This window comes from Malaclemys terrapin, chromosome 3, assembly GCF_027887155.1.
Source record: "Malaclemys terrapin pileata isolate rMalTer1 chromosome 3, rMalTer1.hap1, whole genome shotgun sequence".
NCBI lineage: Eukaryota > Metazoa > Chordata > Testudines > Emydidae > Malaclemys > Malaclemys terrapin.
In genome coordinates this window covers 70547740-70566922 of record NC_071507.1, presented here as the reverse complement: position 1 = coordinate 70566922, position 19183 = coordinate 70547740, and the positions used below count along the sequence as shown (strand labels likewise).

Genomic DNA, 19183 nt, shown 5'->3' with positions numbered 1-19183 from the left:
TATGAATTCTGGGTGAGATTATGAACTCTCTGTATGTATCTTTACCAAGCTGCAGATTCATTTTTGAATGTGCAGCCTTTTGCTCTCTGTTGTCCTTTTGCCTCCATGTTGGACTGAAATTCTGAAGGGTACCGGCACAGGGCTGATAAGGTTAACTCAAGGTGATCCTTTTATTCAAATACAAACATCCTAGATAACAGGTGGCTCCTACCCAGGAGAACTGGTTTGTGAAGAGAAGAGAATGCCAGGCAATAAAGTCATTTGGCAGGTGTGTCTGTGATCACCAGAGGTGGGGCTGATCTGGGAGTCACCTGAAAGAGAGGACTGGAAAGTGGGTTTTGTTGTGTGTGTGTGTGTGTGTGTGGTGGTTTTTTTTGTTTGTTTTGTTTTTTTTAAAGGGCTGGAGTGGCTCTACTGAGGGTCTTCAGCTACTTTTACAGCTCAAGCTGGAGGAAGTTGCTGCAGGATTCTGATGAGGCCGGGGGAGCCCTACCTACCTGAACTCGTACGGTCCCCCAAAAACTCCTGAGGGAAAGGTGAGCTAGAGTGATGAGCAGCATGTTCAGGAGGTAGTTTAGAAAAAAAACATCTGCACTCACTTGTGCTTAACCTCTAAAGAGGTTTGAGAATCCTGTGCAAAGTTAGGTATAGCACATAACACAAACACATCATGTGTCCCTGAGGCATTAACCTGTGAATCCAGAGCATCACAAGGGTGAAGTTCTGGGAAGGGGTGTGCATAAGCTACAAGGGTATCAGAGCAGTCAGGGCTAGGCAGTTGAACTGTGGGATCCCAGCTTTCAACAGGGGATGGTAGACCGAATCTGCACCACCTGATCGTGCCTAGGAACCCCAGCTAGGGGCAATGCCTGGACTCTGCTCAGACTCTAGAGACTTAAAGCACACAAGGATTCAGAGTTGGGATCCCCTCACAGCAGTCTGGTGTGTGTCCAGGAGGGGAAACTTTACTAGATCTGTGACACATGAACTGTAGCTGATTTGACAAGAATGAATACTAGAAATTCCAGGCTCATATTTGTTTCCAGTTTTCAATTCCAGAAAAATTCAGATCTTTACCACCACTCAGGAGTGGATTAAGATTTGAGCCCACATCACTCAACTTCAGGGCCCTCAAACATTCAAGCTCCCATCCCCAGAAAGCCTTTTGGATTCATCCCTGAACTCCTGGCTGCTATCTCTTCCTCTGGGTGGAATATTCCTTGAATTTCTCCTTCAAGTTTCCCCTTGGCAGGAGAAGCTCTTGGGGGCCAGATTCAGCAGTCATGTAACTTTTAGGTTTAGGAGCAGCTATTACACAGAAGGGTGGGGAGTGGAGCCTCAAGTTCAAATTCTAACTTAGTACCCACCAAAGTTCAGCAGTGTACAGCTTCATGGTTTTAGTGTGGGCCCATTTTTAGTTTCCAACTTACTTGTTAATAGGCCAGATTCCCCTCCCACCCAATCATCCCCACCGTTGTTGTTGTTGTTGTTTTAATGTTAAATATTTCAGCATTAGTAAACAGGATCATGGATGTACATATTGATTTATCCTTTTAAGGATAAGGGGGGAGGGATAGCTCAATGGTTTGAGCACTGGCCTGCTAAACCCAGGGTTGTGATTTGAGGGGGCCATTTAGGGATCTGGGGCAAAATCAGTACTTGGTCCTGCTAGTGAAGGCAGGGGGCTGGACTCAATGACCTTTCAAGGTCCCTTCCAGTTCTAGGAGATGGGATATCTCCATTTATTATTATTATTATACAGGATAAAATTGCTGGGACTGCATTAAACCACCCAGGACTGGGTTTCATTTATGACACACCACCAGCATGGAATGTCACAAAGCACCATGCAGTGATGTAAGCAGCTTGTTCTCATGAACAGAAGGAAAGCTTGCAAATTTTCTGTATCCTTCCCTGCAAGGGGAAGGAACTTTACTCAGGTGTTCCTTGTTTTGACTTCCAGCCTCCCATTTGCTAAATTTATTTCAGTAAGCCAGCTAAAGCTATAGACTTGTCTCGCAAGTAAGCGTGTGTAGGTGTGGTGGTGAAGGTAAGATCTTATTAGACTGTATTTTATACATAACCCTTGTGAACCAGAAAAATGGTTTACTAAAGAAAAACTCCTCCTTGAGTTTTCTTTGATCCTGGGAATCAGAATGAATTTAATTGCTGAAAAATAACTCCTTCATTGTTAATCAGTTAGATAATTTAGTCAAGAACAAAATGTGTAGGAATATTTATGGAGTAGTCTGACAAATATTTGATCATTTAGGTTGAGGCTCTGGATTAGAGGTTGGATGATCAGGTGGTTAAGTCATTGGTCTGGCACTCGGGATGTCTGGATTCATTTTATAAATCTGCTACAGAGTTTGAGAGACTCTTGGGCAACTCATTTCATCTGTGCCTTGATTCCTGATCTACAGGAGGGGAATAATGTTTCCTTTCTTGTTCCCTTTCAATATCTCCTCTACAGACGCTGTAAACTCTTTGGGTCAGGGCTTGGGTCTTTGTATGTTTGTGCAGCACCTAGCCCCATAGGGCCCAATATGGCACTACTGTAGTATAAATGTTTCACCCCTGTGGGGCCAATCCTGCACTTCTAGTTTTGTGCAAAGAGGGACTCTTTATGGCCAATTTGACAGACTACTGAACCTGTCCATTTATTCACATGAAAACAGCCCACATAAACCCATCAGCTGTGCATGCAAGTGGTCAGGCTTAAACAATGTGTTTGCAAGCATCTGTGCACACATATGGAGGATGCCTTTTGAAACTAGGGCCCTTAATGTGTGCACAGAACAGTATTTTTAACAACTTGATGGCAGGAATGAAGGTTTCTAGGTACAAGTAACTATTACTGCCCCTAGATAAACTGTCTGTGCCAATCCTAAAATATTCCCAGTCACTAAAATGAAATAAACTTCCCTCTGTCCTGAACAGCCCCTAACTCTCTAGCACCAAGATGATTTATGTGCTAGCAGCTTTAGGAGACAGCACTCTTAAGGCTAAAACAAACAATAATTGCAAATGAAGAGAGTGGGGGGTGGTGGAAAGGAGATGAAAGCGACATTGGTGCTGCTGACAATGAAGACAACAGTTATGCAGAATTGGCTGACAGGGATATGGAAATGTTGGTAAATATAACAGTGAATCTCAACAGCTCATATTGTGTGTGCGTGTTGGAGTTGTCACATTTATATGTTGTATAGCTACATTTTCCAAGATTGACTAAAATTAACTAAGGCCTGAAAATAGTCTTTTGTACACTAAGCTTGATAGCAGCAAGTAAAATTCCCGAACATAACTAAACTGATGGGGATGCAGTATTACCAATGTCATTTTTAAAAGCTAGGTCATGGGAGTAGCCAGAATAAGAATCTGGGATTAAGCTAGTTTCCGGGGCAGATGTTTTAACATCTAACTCAAACTGCAGGGTTAAAACACCCTCTTGTGAAGTAGATGTCACAGCATTGACCACATCACATAATTCACTGGTGCTTTTGAAAGGCAACAAAATACAGAAAACATGTCCCATCTTTTCTAAATACTGATGAGTCAATGTTTGTATAAATCAGCCACGTTTCATTCCTTAGTAATATTCTGAGTAAATTACTGCTTAATTATGGCAAATGGACAGATTAATAAATCTGCAGTCTGACCAATAAATCTGACAAAGAAATTCTGCTTTTAGAGTCACAATAGACAGTGCTACAATATTTGAATTATTGCCTCAGTTTCCTTTATTCATTTCTGTTCTAAGACCTGTATGTATTCCAAGATCTGCGATGGCATGACCCAAGGACCTCTTGATACCATCTCAGAGGGCCCCAGGTGTGCATCTGGGTTACAGGGATCCCTTGGGTCTGGTATTTAAATATTCGTTCACAAGAGAGTGCTATGTAAGGCTGTAACATGCTGCTGGGGTTACCCAGAGCTATTTTACCTCTCTACCTGAGCAAGCATGGATTTTGCTGGTGATTAGAATGTGAGAGCTCCCTGCCACACAAATCTGTCTTCCTCACCAGCAAACTCCTCAAGGCTCTTCCAGCCCAAGCCTTGCCTAGCAGGTAATAATCCATGAACTCCAGCCCCGGAGCTCCTCTGATGTTTCTCTGGAGTGCCCAACCCCTACCACTGTGCATTTATAGAAGGTATGAGGTTTGCTGCTCTGTTAAAGACTCCGTATATCACAGCTTATTAATTTAACGGCAGTAAATACACCCTTCCCTTCACACACACCACAGAATTGGATTATAGTAAAAATAAAACCAGTTTATTAACAAAAAAGCATGTATTAAGTCAGAGGTTCTCAAACTTGGGGGCATGCAGAATGTATTCTGGGGATGTGTGAGAAGCTTTTAGGGGGAAAAAAACCTTACTGCACACATTCAGAGCTGGGCAGAGCAGCAGTAGCTGCTGACTGGGCACCCAGAGGGGCATGGGTGTAAACTACTACAGACACAGAAGGGGGCGGGGGGGCATAGGCACTGACTCCGTGGGTGCTCCGGGGCTGGAGTACCCACAGGGAAAGATTAGCAGGTGCTCGGCACCCACCAGCAGCCAAGCCCCCCGCCCCTGCCTCGCCTCCTCCCCCCAAGCGTGCCGTGTCCCTGCCCCTCCCTCCTCCCAGTGCTTCCCGCCCCCCTGATGCCTAACAGCTGTTTGGTGGCGCTTAGGACTTTTCTGGAGGGATGGGGAGGAATGGGGAGGTGGCATGCTCAGGGGAGGAGGCGGAGAAGGGGTGGGGACTTGGGAGGAAGGGGTGGAATGGGGGCAGAGCAAGGGCAGTGCAGGGGCGGGAAGAGGCAGGACAGGGGCAGGGCAGGTCAAGCACTCACCGGGCAGAGGGGAAGTTGATGCCTATCGGTGGGAACCACGGTACTAAGTGATATCAAGTAAAAGAAAGGTAGAGATGGTTACAAGCAAATGAAAGTGAAAACATCCATCTAAAACTTAATCTAGAAAGATAGTCTTTGTTCAAGATGGTTTCTTTTACCCCAAGTCTCCTTTCCAGCTTTTTGCAGGCTAGCACCCATCACAGAGATCATAGAATCGTAGAAGTATAGGCTTGGAAGGAACCTCAATAGGTCATCTAGTTCAGTCCCCTGCACTCAAGGCAGGGCAAGTAATAACTAAACCATTCCTGACAGATGTTTGTTTGTCTAACCTGTTCCTGAAAACCTCCAGTGACAGATTCCACTATCTCCTTAGGCAATTTATTCCGGTGCTTAACTACCTGACCGTTAGGAAGTATTTGCTAATGCCCAACCTAAACTGCCCTTGCTGCAATTTTAAGCCCATTGCTTCTTGTCCTATCCTCAGAGGTTAATGAGAACAATTTTTCTCCTTCCTCCTTGTAACAACCTCTTATGTATTTGACAACTTATGTCTTCTCATAAGTTTTTTCTCCAGACTAAACAAACCCAAGTTTTTCAACCTTTCCTCATAGGTCATGTTTTTAAGACCTTTAATCATCTTTGTTGCTCTTCTCTGGACTTTCTCCAATTTGTCCACATCTTTCCTGAAATGAGGCACCCAGAACTGGACACAATATTCCAGTTGAGGCCATATCCGTGCAGAATAGAACGGAAGAATTACTTGTCTTACTTACAGAACTCCTGCTAATACATCCCAGAATGATGTTTGCACTCCCCCCCCCCCCCAACAATCTTACATTGAGCCATTTAGCTTGTGATCCACTATAATGCTCACATTCCTTTCCATAGTAATTCTTTCTAGGCAGTCATTTCTCATTGTGCACGTGCAAGTGATTGTTCCTTCCTAAGTGAAGTACCTTGCATTTGTCCTTATCAAATTTCATCCTATTTACTTCAGCCCATTTCTCCAGTTTGTCAATCATTTTTAATTTTAATCCTGTTCTCTAAGCACTTGCAACCCCCTCCCAGCTTAGTATTGTCCACAAACTTTAAGTTTACTCTTTATGCCATTATCTTCATAAATTATTTAGATATTGAACAGAACCAGATCCAGGACAGATCCACGTGGAACCCCACTTGATGTGCCCTTCCAGCTTGACTGTGAACCACTGATTACTTTATGGGAATAGTCTTCCAACCAGTTATGCACCCCCCCCTTATCCATCTACCACTTGTCCCCTATCCATAAGGCTTATTACCCTGTCAAAGCTATTAAGTTGGTTTGACGTGATTTGTTCTTGACAAACACATGTTGACTGTTACTTATCACCTTATTATCTTCTAGGTGTTTGCAAATTGCTTGATTTGCTGCATTATCTTTCCAGGTACTGAAGTTAAGCTGACGGGTCTAATTCCCCAGGTTGTCCTTATTTCCCTTTTTTTTTAGACTGGCACTATATCTGCTGTCTTTCATAAGTTTTTTCAAGACAATTGCTAATGGCTCAGATATCTTCTCAGTTACTTCCTTGAGTGTTCTAGGAAGTTTTTCATCAGGTCCTATTTGAAGACCTCTTACTTGTCTAAGTAATTTTTACTTGTTCTTTCCCTATTTTAGATTCAGATCCTACTTCATTTTCACTGTTAACTATGTTAGACATGATCACTAACAATCTTTTTGGTGAAAACAAAGGTATTCAGCACTTCTGAAAATATCATAATACCACTATATAAATCCATGGTACACCCACATCTTGAATACTGTATAGAATTCTGGTCAACCCATCTCAAAATATATTAAAATTGGAAAAGGTACAGAGAAGGGCAACAACAGTGATTGAGGGCATGGAACAGCTTGTGTATGAGGAGAGATTAAAAAGACTGGGACTTTTCAGCTTGAAAAAGAGACTGAGGGATATGATGGACTTCTCTAAAATTGTGACTTGGGTGGAGAAAAAGTGTTATTTACTCCTTTATATAATGCAAGAACTAGAAGTCACCCAATGAAAGTAATAGGCAGCAAATTGAAAACAAAAGGAAGTACTTCACACAACACAGTTGAATTTGTTGCCAGGGAATATTGTGAAGGCCAAAACTATATAATGGGGTTCACAAAAGAACTAGATAAATTCATGGAGGATAGGTCTATCAATGGCTATTAGCCAAGATGGTCAGGGATGCAACCCTATGTTCTGGGTGTCATTAGGCCTCTGAGTTCCAGAAGCTGGGAGTGGATGACAGGGGATGGATCACTCAATTGCCTGTTCATTCCCTCTGAAGCACCTGGCATTGGTCACTGTCGGAAGACAGGATACTGGGCTAGATGGACCAATGGTCCGACCTAGTATGGTCATTATATTCTATATTCATCCTTTTGTAATTTGACCTAGTTTTCACTTTTTGTAGAACTTTTTTTGAGCTTCAGATCATTGAAGATCTCTTGGTTAAGTTAGAGTGGTCTCTTGCTATACTTCCAATCTTTCCTACATTGGGGGATGGTTCTGTTCTTGTGCCCTTGATGTCTCTGAAAAACTGCCAAGTCTCTCAACTGTTTTTCTCTTTAGACTTGCTTCCAATGATATCTTACCTACCAACTCCATGAGTTTTCTAGTCTGTCGTCTTGAATCCATTCTTTAGTCAGCTGTTTTCCCTCCTACCATCCCTTAGAATCATGAACTCCTCATTTCATGATCACTTTCACCTCACTTTCAAAGTCTCAAGCAATTCCTCCGTTTCTCAAAATCAAATCTAGAACAGCCTCTCCCCTAGTTGCTTTCTCCACCTTCTGAAATAAAAAATAGTCTCTAATGCATGCCAAGAACTAGTTGGATAATCTGTGCTGTATTTTTCCAACAGATGTCTGGGTAGTCTCCTTCTGCCTCTTTCCCCACCCAAGTCCTGTGCTTTGGATGATTGTTAGTAATTTTTAAAAGCCTCATTCACCTATTCTTCTTGGTTAGGTGGTCTATAGTAGACCCATAACATCACCATTGTTTTTTATTCCCACCCAAGGACTTTGAACAAGTCTGTCTCCTATTTCCAGCTCAACCTAGGTGCAAGTGTATACCTCTGATATACAAGGCAACACCACCTCCCTTTTCCCCCTGTCTGTCCTTCCTTTGATGTAACTGGTAAGCTGAGGCATACTGTTTCTTTGTGAGCAGAGGATCTGGTAATTCTGTGAGTGTCCACGGGACAAGGGGCTGGGCACTTGGGCGCTGCCCAGAGGACTCGGGGTTGTGGGGTGGACTATATCGCTAATCTGCAAAAGGACAGTCGAGCTTGAAAGGTGAGTGCTTGTGTTGCTTGTGCCTAGTGGAGTCAGGGAGCTGACTCCTGGCAGGCACAGACAAGACTTCCTCATGCTAAGGGCATGTGGTAGTGAGACTCACAACCTGGGTAGTCCAGGGAAGCATCCTAGAACGATACCAGGGAAGATCTTTTGTGTTATTAAAACAAGCCCAACATTTTAAAAACCATTCCTTTACTTGCTAGCCTTGGCTTTTGTTCTTCAGTATCTTATTTTTCCTCTGGATATTTCCAGACAATGCCTAATTATGCCTTTTCTTCCACTGTCTCAATTTCAATTTTTTGTGACCTAACGAAGATTGAATTATTTACCTTGAAAGCAAATTGTTTTAAATATTTTAAAAGCTCTTTAAGAATCTAATATTTTATGATCTTCTCCAGGATTTTTCCATGTCGTGCACAGCCATCAGAATACGTCAATTTATAGATCCTACACCCTACCTACCTCCAGGGTAAAGTATCTGGACACAGAAAAGTCACATGTGCAAAAACATCAGGATGTCAGTGATCAACCATGGGTAGGGTTGCCAACCCTCCCGGATTGTCCTGGAGTCTCTCGGAATCAAGCTCAATCTCCCCGTGGCTATTCAAATCAATCCAGGAGATTTTAATAGGCCAAAAGTCTGGTCAGTGGCACAGCAGGGCTAAGGCAGGCTCCCTACCTGCCCTGGCTCTGCGCAGCTCCCAGAAGTGGCTGGCATGTCTGGCTCTTAAGTGTAGGATGGCCAGGAGGTCTCCGTGCACTGCCCCCACCCCAAGCGCCATCTCCACGGCTCCCATTGGCCAGGAATTGCAACCAATGGGAGCTGTGCGGGTGGTGCCTGCAGGCAGGGGCAGCACACAGACCTGCCCAGCCGCCCCTCTGCCTAGGAGCCAGAGGGATGTGCTGGTCACTTCTGGCAGCAGCCAGAGGTAAGCGCCGCCCGCCCGGAGCCCGAACCTCCTCCTGCACCCCAACCCCCTGCCCCATCCTTGAGCCCCCTCCCAAACTTCCTCCCAGAGCCTGCACCCCCACCCACACCCCAACTCCCTGCCCCAGCCCAGTGTGGGTGGGGGAGAGTGAGTGATGGAGAGATGGGGATGGAGTGAACAGGGGTGTCTCTTCAGAGAAGGGGCAGGCAGGGGTGTGACCTCAGGGAGGGGGGCAGGGAAAGGGTGATTGGGTTTGTGCAATTAAACCGTTAGCAACCCTAACAATGGTACAAATATTCTGTTTAAAATATCTGTCTTGTAGTTTAGGAAAGGATCTTTGTCAAAATAGCTTGCCCAACACACATTTTACAAGTAAAAGCATTGAGTCTGTTTGCAAGTTAAATACTGTATCGCAGATTTTTAGTTTTACGCCATTAATTTCAGTGCGAGTTTCATGTAAGACTTCACAATTAACAAATTCTATTATATTCTTCAAGTATGTTCCTAAATACAATCCGTACATGCAATGCACGATCAAAACTGTCCTTGTTTAGAATTACTCAGTCTTGGATTCATCTGCCAAGCAGACTACTCCCACCTCCTTTATGTCCTGTCTGGAATTAAACATACAAGGAATCAACACCACCAGCTAACTGACTGGATTCCATGGTCCCACCCTTTCTCTTATGATCTGCATATAGAAAAATGTTACTTTATCTTGGGTAAAACTTGCCAAGCATTGATATTTTTTTTTAATACAAAATGTCATTCTTTTCTTCCCCCTTGCCTATTCTACTCCCCACCCTCTCTATTCTTACCAGCCACTATGGGTAACCTTTTCAAAAGCATCTATTGGGTTGACCTCACCCAGCTACAGTAAGGTAAAAACTACCTGTTTGTTGTCTCCACTAGCATTTTATAGTGAGATAATTAACAAAAGTTAGCTATCCTGCTGGTGGGGGAACCACACACACTTTCAGGCAGAAGATATTTGCAATGTTGGTGTAGTCATGTTGGTCCCAGGATATTCGTGAGATAAGGTTGGTGAGGTAGTACCTTTTTATTGGACCAGCTTCTGTTGGTGAGAGAGACAAGCTTTTGAGCTTCACGGAGCTTTTACAGGTCTGAGAAAAGTACTCAGTGTCTTAGCTAAATACAAGGTGGAACAGATTAAGTGAAACACTTCTTTCAAGACATGCCCAAGTTATAAGTATGTGGGTGAAACAAGACAATTGCTACATTATCAAATGACACATCCACAGGGCTGCTGGAACAATTTGTATAGTGGGGGTGCTGAGAGTCTGTATATGATGGGAAATCACTTCAAGCAATGGGGTGCTGCTGCACCCCCAGCAGTTCTTGTTCCAGCACCTATGCGCACACTGAAAAATGACAAGACAAAAACACCATCCCCTGTGGATGAACACTTTTTTCCTCACAAAGTAATCACTCTATATCTGACCCCTTGGATACTCATTCTCAAAGGAAACCTGCACAACACCCACAAAAGATGAGCCCAGGAGGCTTAAATTCAGAACTTTGCCAAACACTAAAAATCATGGACTCCAAGGCACTGGATTTATGGCTTATTACCACAATCTGCAATCCTCCTTTGTCCTACAACTGCAGAAGTGTTAATTGCCCACATCATTTTGAATGGTCTCTTGCATCTTGTATTAACTCCTTACACTTAACAATCTGTTCAACCTTCTGTTTAGCTGTGACACTCCAAGCTTGAAGAGCTCTGTGTAAGCTTGAAGGCTTCTTTCACCAAAAAGATTACCCACCTTGTCTCACAATTAGTTATTAACAACTTAGGTACCTTTGAAAATTTTACCTTGTCCCCACTGCACCTCAAGTCAAACCCTGTCCTGATTCAGCTTCCGTGTTTCCAGCCACTCCCATATCATAAGTCCTGCACTTACTCTACATACTACCTTTTGTGCTACAAGATGGGATAAAGCAGTTTGCAAACTGATTCAGTTTATGCTTTATTTCCTAATGAAATGTAATGTGTGGGGCGGAATGTCTGCTGATAGCTTTCATTGTTGTAACTCTCAGGTCAAGAAATTCTGTCTCTTTAATATGTTTCTTATATCTACTCTCCTCCCTGCAACGCCACTTATTTTGTGTTACTTACTAGCACTGTTATTCGTCAAGGAAAGGACATTCAAGGGTTCTATCCTGGGCAACTAGGACGGGTACATAAGGCATGCATGCCTGAAATAGCTCCAGGGTAAGAGAATAGCTTTATACAACTCTTCCTAAGAGAACCTTATTCTGAAATTCTTATTTTAAGTTCACTGTGGGGAGTGGTAGTCCCTTCCTGTGGTGCCCTGCAGATATTCCTTTTCAACCTTGACATGTGAGACTAAGGAGAACCCAGGAAGAGAGGAAATGGTCTATGGGTCAGAGCACAGGACTGGGAGTCAGGAAATCTGGGTTATATTTCTGGTTTGGCCATATTTTGTGTGTGTGATATCTTAGTTCATCAGTGTTTGGGAATCCTGAATGAAAGCTGCTAGAAAGTACAGATGATTCTTCATTTTACCAGCACTTTTAATCCTTAGCTTCTCACCTGAGATTGCTAACCAAGGTACTAAACAAAGCAGAAATTTTTATTGAAGTAGAACAGGTTTTTTTTACAGAATTAATGAATGCACTGGTTAACTGCAGTATTCGCAGACCCAGGCCCTAGTTTCAAAAGTGTGGTGAAGCTAATTGAACAATACTAAATTATGAAGGCTTGACTGTATGTAGTCAAGCTGTTAATACCTATTAGATTATAACTGCATTATACTGAGTGCTCTATTTCAGCAGGAGATTAGAAAGAACATTTATGTTGGCTACCCTTATGGTTAGTCAGTGCTAGTCACATACCATGTGTCAGCATGAGATTACAAAACTATTTATGCCTTTCATTTAGACCTTTCATAAAACTGCACCCAGCTCCAGTGCAGCATGAAGTTGAAACTCAGTACCAACATGACTTTGATAATTTAACTCTTCAGGGGCATGTCCTTTTTCAAGGGACAATGAAGAAGGCAATGAATGACTGGTACAAGCAAACCACGTACAAAGAAGAATTTGCACTGCCATTTTACAATATGGGTAAGTAGGCTTTAGTAGCAATGTAAATCTTGTCTTTTGCTAGGAAGACTCACCCTAGTCTATAGCCCTTAGAAAATGTTTAACATATTCAATGGATTAACTAATCCTTACAGCATCCCTGTGAGAAGTTTTGTCCTCAGTTTATGATCGGGAAAAACTTAGACGCCCTATCTACACTAGGTAAAGAAGAGACAAAATGTATGTCCTGTTCCAAAGAGGTAGGCAGAAGGCAACCAATGAACTGGAACACGGCAAATCACATGTATAGATTTCAATCTGTACACAGCAGCTGCTCAAATGCACTCCAATTAGATGTAACAAACAGTTCAATTTTAGGTTTCTAAGTTATTAGAAGTAACCACATTACTAAGACACACTTGATCTGATCTAGTCCACTTAAAGCTGTGTAATATGCAACCTATGAGCATGTTGATTCATTCTGGGATATCTGACAGAAGACAAGAGACATTTCAAATAAGGAGAGTCCTGTACTGAATTTAGCAAGTACAAAGCAGTTGGTCACACTTCCAGTCTGTGTAGTAATTATATATATTTTTTAATTTAATCTTTATTTGTATTATTGTGGCCCTGAGAAACCCTAGTCATGGACCAGGACCCTGTTATGCTAGGTTCTGTAAAAACCCAGAACAAAAAGACAGTCCCTGACCCAAAGAACCTATGATCTAAGTATAACAGACAAGTGCTGGAAACTGATGTATTCCCCATGGTTCTAAGAGAACAATAATGCAATATTGATCTGCATGACAGGAATGGTCTCAGTGGCCTAGCCCTTGTCAAGTTTTTGGTAGGCCTCATAGCAAAGGAGAGTGTTAAGGAGGGTTTTGAGGGAGTTAGCTTTGGGGCTGTATATGAGGAGCTTCTCCCTACTATGAGGGGCAGCCTGGGAGAAAGCTTTCCAGTTTAAGGTGCGCTTTTTTTTTGTCCAACTTTATTATGCATTAAATGTGCTTAATTTGATTTAGAATTATGGATAAATAACTAACTATGCCCCAAAGCCACTATTAGGGAACATTCTGGCATGAAAACAACTTAAATATCCAGGGAAAGACACTATTATTGTTTTTAGAAAGGAGCTATGAGATTGAAGGTCCCCTCTTGTGGTACAGACCAGCTCCCAGGGGAAGGAAGAATTTCCCCCTCCCCAGACAGACAACCTCTAAAGGGTGCTTTTGATAAGCATTGGCCAACAACTTTGAATTTGCTGTGCCTTTTATAAGCCTCAACAGCCCAGTATCATGGCCCAGTTCTGATTTGGATAATTGTTTCAATTTGAATTCCAGCTGCAGAGTCATATGGCGATATTCTCTCTTTTGTCCTACATGATTCCTAATAAAATGAAACCGTAAGAGCAGCCAGATAGTGCAAAGCTGCATGAAGCAAGGAGCAGTGTTAATATGGCTGATGGAAACAGGCAGCTGGCAAGTTTAAGTGGGAGTAGTAATAGCTCAGAGAATGAGGGCAGACAAGTTATCCATTTCTTCTAGCATCCACCTTGTGCATTTCAAACATGATAGGAGGCATAAGCTCACAGCTAAAGGCCTTCTACTGCACTCAAGTGTAGTGAAAACTAGAAGTGTGCACATGCTCTCCCTCCTTCCTTTACTCTAGGTTTTTTCTTTGATTTGATTAGAGAAAATATTACAGAAGCTGCTGACTTTCAAATCAAGGCCTTATTTTCTCCATTTTAACTATGAAAAACTTAAGTCCTTTTATTAAAATTTATATAAATTAAAAGTTTACTTAATTTTAATTAAAATTAAAAACCTCTACAGTTCCCCCAAAGAACTGTTCTGGCTTCAGAAGAAAAAACAGACAGGACCTCTTGATATCTGCTAAAGGCCTGCACCCAAAAGCCCAATTTGTTTTCTCCACCTAACAAGTTAGAATCATTCAACTTTTTGCAGATAATTGGTAAAACTTCTCAGAGCAATTGTGACCTGACAAACTGATCAATGTACTCTAGTACCCTACCTCCATGAAGTGCCCACTTAATAATTGGCAGAAAGTGAACCCTTCCTTTTACCCTACAGTAACACCTTCCCTACTTACCAATGCTCTTGGCGAACAGTGTTGGGCTGGTGCTTTTTTTTTTTTTTTTTTTTTTCTTAAAAACATCTTCAACATCTCCCTCTTGCTGCAGCTTGCTTATTGTGGACTAACAGATTGTTTAGGAGGATTTCCCCCACTGGAGTAGGCTAATTGAGGGGAGAACAACAGCATAAAGATGCAGAGAAGAGGGTGGTTGTGTGGTTTTTTTTTTTTTGTTTGTTTTTTTTTGAAAGTTGCATGATACTCCCTGTACTTAAACATATCACGGCAAATATGCTGCTGTGACCAACGCTGCAGGTAGTTCCTGGATATCTACTTTCTATTCTTGCTGTTGTGGTGTTCCTTAGAACAGTTAGTCACAAGAATAGCTCATGCATATAGGGCTACAAGCATAGAAAGCAGCTTGCCAACCAACCTGTGCAATTCTGCTTTCACAATATTCAGCTCAGGTGAGAGAACAAACTCTAGCCTTGCAGCATGACTAATGGACATCCATACCCCAAGCACTATCCACATAAAGAATGGGAAGGAGAGCAAAAATGAATTAAAAAAAATAAAAAGGCTAACCCCTCTCCCCAAAACAAACACACACATGGACAGCACAGGACAGGTTGTGGTGACATACTACTCCAAAAGCTCATCTTTGGGGGAGACTCCAGGAAAAGAGGCTGGGAATCATAAGGGTAACAGGAAAGCTTTAAAAATACAGTATTCCTAAATTCAAATCACATGGATTGAGAGAAGAAAAATGCTCTATTTTTAATTCCAGACCATGCTGAGGATAAATACACACCAAGAACTGATCCTGGACCACTGACAATCTGGAGAAGCATTGCTGATCCAAAAAAAGTAACCTGCCCTTGCTTGTGAGAAGTATTTCAGCTAAGCATTAAGAAAATAAAAGCAACCCATTGACATTAATCCCATTTACATGAGACTTTCAGAACTCTGCTTCTGTTAAGCTATACTGTATCATTTTACATTGTAGTTTGTGTTGGTGATGCTGCTTGGAAACTTTAATCAAGTTTTATCTGGATTACTTTGTACAATGGAAACAGTTGGGAATCAAGATACTTAATTCCCCAGTACATGTTCTTGTTAGCTGTGCATTTTGGGAATATAGTAATCTTATTTAGTTACATCAAGGGGAGAATAGTCTATCCAGGGGGAGGACAATTGCAGAGACCAGCACCCAAGGCCTCTAGGAGTCCTTCCCTGTCCCACATGGCTGTGACAAGTAACAGCACTGGCTGTGTACTGGCAGTTGAAGAAACCTCAAAGGTTGTAAAATAAAGACAATCAGCCATTTTATTAAAAAAAATAAATTGTTCTTCCACCAAAGAGGGAGCTTTGTTGCAATACATGATACTCTTGAAATCTAACATTATGCACCTACAAATTCAGCTGTTGTAAGAAGCAATGGAAAGCTTAATATAGGGCCCACTTACCCCATTCTCCTATGAAGCAACTCAAGGGAGTGTGCCAAAGCTGCAGGAAAATAGAAGTGAACATAGATCTTTTTCTACAACATTCCCACAGGAGGGGCTTTAGCAGCTGAGTTTGCTGGAGAGAAGGCCTCCAAATCCTGCCTAGCCCCCAGATTGCTTAGTCCAGCAGCAATCAGGGCTTTCTAGATAGATGGCTGCTCAATACAGTTCTACTGCAACCTTCTCTGGCAGCACTGGCCTGAATGCACAAAAGGAGCTAGGCACTTAAGTGTCAGTTTTGGGAACACAGAACTACACAAGTCTCCTGCTGACACCCTCTAGGTACCTAAACTCACCTGGCCCTTAAAAAAAACCCAAACTTTTTTTTGGCAGTAAAAAGTCTCTAGGCATGTATCTTTCTGCTTCCGGGCACGTACACTGCTGTGTCCTTGTGCGGTCAGTTGCCTCCTCTTGTGAAATCAGTTGCAATAATATTTACAGTCTCAAAATTCTTCCTCCTGCCCCAAAATGAAATTCATGCAGACTAAAATGAAGTGTTTCAACTCCTACTAACTTTTACAGGATGGTTTAATTCAATCTGCAGGGCTAGTAAAGACTTAATTCCTCCGCACTACTGCCATAAAAGTATTTTTTGCAAAGTTTACAGCAGTTTAAGGAGGCAAGACTTTTTGCTTCTCAAGTAAGATAAGGAAACAAGAGGCCATAGTGCAGTCTCTATTGTGAAAGTGCAACTTACAAATATAGATTTTTATTATATAACTGCACTCAAAAATAAAACAATGTAAAACTTTAGAGCCTACTAGTTCACTCAGTCCTACTTCTTGTTCAGACAGTCACTAAGACAAACATGTTTGTTTACATTTGCAGGAGATAATGCTGCCCGCTTCTTATTTACGTCACCTGAAAGTGAGAACAGGCACTCTCATGGCACTGTTGTAGCTGATGGTGCAAGGTATTTATGTGCCAGATATGTTAAACATTTGTATGCCCCTTCATGTTTTGGCCACCATTCCAGGGGACATGCTTCCATGCTGAAGATGCTCATTTAAAAAAAAAAAAAAAGTTAATTAAATTTGACTGAATTCCTTGGAGAATTGTATGTCTCCTGCTCTGTGTTTTACCCACATTCTGCCATCTATTTCATGTTATAGCAGTCTTGGATGATCAGCACGTTATTTGTTTTAAGAACGCTTTCACTGCAGATTTGACAAAATGCATGGAAGGTACCAATGTTGAGATTTCTTAAGATGCTACAGAACTCTACTCACGATTTAAGAATTTGAAGTGCCTTCCAAAATCTGAGAGGGACGGGGTGTGGAGCATGCTTTCAAAAGTCTTAAAAGAGCAACGCTCCGATGTGGAAACTACAGAACCTGAACCACCAAAAAAGAAAATCAACTTTCTGCTAGTGACATCTGACTCAAATGATGAAAATGAACATGTGCTGGATTGCACTGCTTTGGATTGTTATGGAGCAGAACCCATCATAAGCATGGACACACGTTCTCTGGAATGGTGGTTGAAGCATGAAAGGATATAGGAATCTTTAGCACATCTGGCATGTAAATATCTTCTGACGCCAGCTACAACAGTGCCATGCGAATGCCTATTCTCACTTTCAGGTGACATTGTAAATAAGTAGTAGGCAGCATTATCTCCTGCAAATGTAAACAAACATGTTAGTCTTAGCGACTGACTGAACAAGAAGTAGGGCGGAGTAGACTTGTAGGCTCTGAAGTTTCACAGTGTTATTTTTGAATGCAGGGTTTTTTTGGTACCTAATTCTACATTTATAAGTTCAACTTTCATGATAAAGAGATCGCACTACAGTACTTAAGTGAATTGAAATAGTAGTTTATTTTTACAGTGCAATTATAATAAAACCAAAGTGAGCACTGCACACTTTGTATTCTGTGTTGTAATTGAAGTCAATATTTGAAAACATCCAAAAATATTGATAAATGGTATTCTGTTTATCACTATTAAGCATGATTAACTTTAATTGGATGATTAATCTTTTTAATCACTTGACAGCCCTAATAGTTTTCCTTTTATAATTTCTACAGTGCCTTTGCCTAGTTGTGAAGTCAAAAACAGTTCTAATTACTGTCACAGAAGAAATTTAAAGTGGCACCTAAAGATTAAAACCTTAAACATATGAATAAACATGATTCCTTCTAATTAGCAAGAGATTTACTTTACTTTAAGATGCACTCAAAGTAGAGACGTGCAGAAAATTGTTTTAAAATTAATATTTAAAAAAATTAAATCAGAATAGTTCATAACTGTAAATGAACTTTATACAATATCAAATTTAGTTTTTTGCACATTTTCTGTAAACTTGTCATAAGAGCCCCTTGCATACTCCCAACAACTCAAATCACAACTTTTTTTGAACAAAAACTATCTCACACGGAGTTTAGACAATGTTTATAGCATTATAAAATCATCAGAATCCCTCTTTAATCACTCACTACAACAGCAGCCATAAAGAATACAACATATTTAGGAGTACAAATAATGAGGATGTAAAACCATTTGTGCAAAACTGCATTATTTTTACTGGTTAAGATTTCAGGGACATAACACCGCCAGAAGCATGGATACGACAATCAAGACAAAGTCAGGAAAATAATGTTACCTTCCATTTTCAAACATCAAGGATTATGTTATGAAGTAAATACTAGATGATAAAGAAAAGTCTGGTGGCACCATGTATAACAGTAATGGCAAGTGTCCTGGAGATATTGCCAGTTGGATAGAGAGCTGATATAGGTAGAAGTCAAAGTCTTTCAGGAGTAGCAATCAGTTTGAGAGACCAACTCTAGCATTTCTTTCCATGCAAGATCTATCCTTCCAACATCTTCACTTTGTAGGCTACTAATACATGTAAGACTAAGCAGTCTTATTCAGGAGTGTGCTTTCTTCCACGCATCTGAAATCTTTAAAACATGTGGATCATTGACTCTCTGGATTTCCCTACTCCAATCCATTTAACTGCAAAAAAGGAAAGGATAACAAAATAGTTTACACTGTTTTACCATAGAGGAATTAAAACTCAAAGCATGACATTCTGGTAAAGGGGAAAAAAAAAAAAAAAAAAAAAAGTTCTATGGCCGATGTAGAAGAATATGTTGCACTGATAGAATTGATAATTCCTATTAGAGAATGACATTTTGCATTTCTGTAGCAGCACCACATTCACAGATTCTGAAGTGCCTGACCTTGACCCACTGACTTCAAATGGAGAATGGCCTAAAATAATAAATTCTCAAAACCTTTCTAAAATATGGAAATATCAGTTTTACAGATGGGGAAACTAAGCATATAGAAGTTAAGTGATTTGCTGAAAGGTAACATTCTGTAACAGAAGCAGGAATACAACTCCCATCTCCCAATGTCTAGTCCTATCCTTTGATCATAAAACCATCTTTTCTCAGAGTAAATAATTCAGTACTA

The 19183-nt window shown here is 41.3% G+C and overlaps 2 protein-coding genes across 2 annotated transcripts in view; one reads left to right on the top strand and one right to left on the bottom strand.

Moving 5' to 3' along the window:
* Positions 1-431: 431 nt before the first annotated feature.
* C3H1orf100 (chromosome 3 C1orf100 homolog) lies at positions 432-18536 on the top strand. Its single transcript, XM_054021645.1, has 5 exons — positions 432-536; positions 8565-8635; positions 11239-11331; positions 12022-12206; positions 15046-18536. The coding sequence occupies exons 2-5, from the start codon at positions 8574-8576 to the stop codon at positions 15144-15146; spliced, it is 441 nt and encodes a 146-aa protein (XP_053877620.1). The 5' UTR covers positions 432-536; positions 8565-8573; the 3' UTR covers positions 15147-18536.
* ADSS2 (adenylosuccinate synthase 2) overlaps positions 18138-19183 on the bottom strand; it is a 62339-nt gene continuing 61293 nt past the window's right edge. Inside the window, exon 13 of the mRNA XM_054021644.1 lies at positions 18138-18721. Coding sequence (XP_053877619.1) covers positions 18669-18721 — 53 coding nt within the window. The 3' untranslated portion in view covers positions 18138-18668. The remainder of the gene's footprint in view (positions 18722-19183) is intronic.

Coding starts and splice junctions, on each gene's coding strand:
- C3H1orf100 (XM_054021645.1), top strand. CDS start 8,574: ATGTCGTGCACAGCCATCAGAATACGTCAATTTATAGATCCTACACCC. Junction 11,332..12,021: donor ATGCCTGAAATAGCTCCAGG/GTAAGAGAATAG, acceptor CCTTTCATTTAG/ACCTTTCATAAAACTGCACC. Junction 12,207..15,045: donor ACTGCCATTTTACAATATGG/GTAAGTAGGCTT, acceptor TTTTAATTCCAG/ACCATGCTGAGGATAAATAC.